A 2295-nucleotide genomic window follows, 5' to 3' on the forward strand; every position below is an offset into this window, starting at 1 on the left:
AATGCCTAGAATATATCCCTAGACCTTGGAAATAAAATCAGACCAAACAGAACAACCAATCTGTCTGGGTGTTTCTATAGTACTACTTAGACATATTTTTTATTTGTAAAAATGTGCTTATTTTCAAATATCATAAATTGGAGAGTTTGGATGTATCTCATTTACACATGCTTATATACCCAAAAATATCCCAGGTGACAATTCTGAAGAGTTTCTGACTGTGCTGATGTCTGTATCCAAATAGGTTTTGTGATAATCATCAATGGAAAAACACAATCTCACCCTGGTGCATGAGTTCATTCTGATGGGCATCACCTCACGTCCTGAACTGCAGGCTCCCTTTTTTGGGCTGTTCCTCATCATCTTTGTGGTCACAGTGCTGGGCAACTTGGGCATGATCATCCTCACCAAGGTGGACCACAGCCTGCAAACACCCATGTACTTTTTTCTCAGACACCTGGCTCTCACTGACCTTGGTTATTCTACAGTTGTGGGCCCCAAAATGTTAGTAAATTTTGTTGTGGATGAGAATACAACCTCCTATTTTTTGTGTGCCACACAGCTAGCTTTCTTTCTTGTGTTCATCATTTGTGAACTTTTTATTCTGTCTGCAATGGCCTATGACCGCTATGTGGCCATCTGCAACCCACTGCTCTACACTGTCATCATGTCACACAGAGTATGTCACGCGCTGGTAGCAATTCCTTATCTCTACAGCATATTCATTTCTCTTCTAATCACCATAAAAATTTTTAATTTACCCTTTTGTGGCAATAAGATTATAAGTCATTTCTGTGACAGTCTCCCCTTGATATCTTTGTTGTGCTCAAATGCACATGAAATTGAATTAATCATTTTGATTTCAGCTGGGTTTAATCTGGTTTCATCTCTTGTGATACTCCTATTTTCTTACCTCCTCATCCTTGTAACCATTTTCAGGATGAACTCTGCTGAAGGAAGGCACAAAGCTTTATCTACTTGTGGATCCCATCTGACGGTAGTCTTAGTGTTCTATGGGACTTTGATATTTATGTATGTGCAGCCCAAATCCAGTCACTCCTTTGATACTGATAAAGTGGCTTCCATATTTTATACACTGATCATCCCCATGTTGAATCCCTTGATCTATAGCTTGCGGAACAAAGATGTAAAATTCGCCCTTGAAAGGATATGGAAAAACTTATGCAATGTTGTTTCTTAATGTTCTCAATATGATTCTTATACATTAGACTATGGACATAAATTTTTGGTCTGTGTGTACTGAGAGTCAATGGCAAGAACAAATGCATTAAACCACATATCCATGTGTTGTTGTATATTCTAGACACATGTAACTACTCTAAGAAGATTAATTTAAAAAAAAAGTAGTAAAAGGTCTGAAGATGTAGTTCAGTAGTAGTAAAGCATTCCCCAAGCATGCAGGAAGTCTGAATTCAATCCCCAGATTCTCAAAAATAAATAAATACATATATTCATGCATACACAAAAAATACATCAATTAATAAATGAACCAATAAATAGTAACATATATTTACCTTCCCTGAGAGAGGTCAATGAATATGTTATATATAATATGTCAATATATAAGTCAACTTTATAACACAATGGAATGTTGTGAAGAAACCAAGCAAAGGAAGTGAAAAGGCTGAGTGGAAATAGGGACAGTAGGTGGTGCAGAGGGAAGTGGCAAGAGTTTCTGTGTTTTTCTCTCCCATTTGAATAAAATCCAGGGTTGCTTTTCCACCTGTGTGTAGGTGTTGGTATTTCTATAACTCCTGTTTGTTTGTTTTTACAGCCTTTACCATTTTTATGGTGTATTTTGGAATTGTAATTGATACACAATGTTTACCTGGTGGGTAAAGAGATAAAGTAGTCATATGAATTTGCTCAAATACAACTATTCCGAACACTGCTGTTCCATTCTCTCATGGATGCTCTCATTTCTACATGTAAGTCTATTAACTGGATACAGTTTGTTTTTCAGTACTCCTTAGGTCCTCATTGGTACCTGTATTTGCTTCAATCAGTCCACTTGCTCCACATCAGTGGATGTGCCAGTTAAGATAATCTTTTGCATCCACTCAGAAAAGCCCTTAGGTTGGCTCTTTTTATGAAGTGTTTATTCCTAGTTTATTTCTGGCTGTTTGTTTTCACGGATTGTAATATTTTTATAAAGAAAAAAGTAATTATCATTGTTTTAATGTAAAGTTCCAGTTGTTTCATACTTTGTATAAAAAAGATCATTATATGTTGTTTCCCTTTCGTTGAGTTGCTGTTTCTCCACATGGTTCAGTA

At 36.4% G+C, this 2295-nt stretch overlaps 1 protein-coding gene across 1 annotated transcript; it reads left to right on the forward strand.

Moving 5' to 3' along the window:
* Positions 1–262: 262 nt before the first annotated feature.
* LOC114081138 (olfactory receptor 8K3-like) lies at positions 263–1201 on the forward strand. The gene has a single exon (XM_027922718.1). It carries the CDS (start codon positions 263–265, stop codon positions 1199–1201), a length of 939 nt encoding a protein of 312 aa, XP_027778519.1.
* The last annotated feature ends 1094 nt before the right edge of the window (positions 1202–2295 follow it).

This window comes from Marmota flaviventris, chromosome 9, assembly GCF_047511675.1.
Source record: "Marmota flaviventris isolate mMarFla1 chromosome 9, mMarFla1.hap1, whole genome shotgun sequence".
Lineage (NCBI taxonomy): Eukaryota > Metazoa > Chordata > Mammalia > Rodentia > Sciuridae > Marmota > Marmota flaviventris.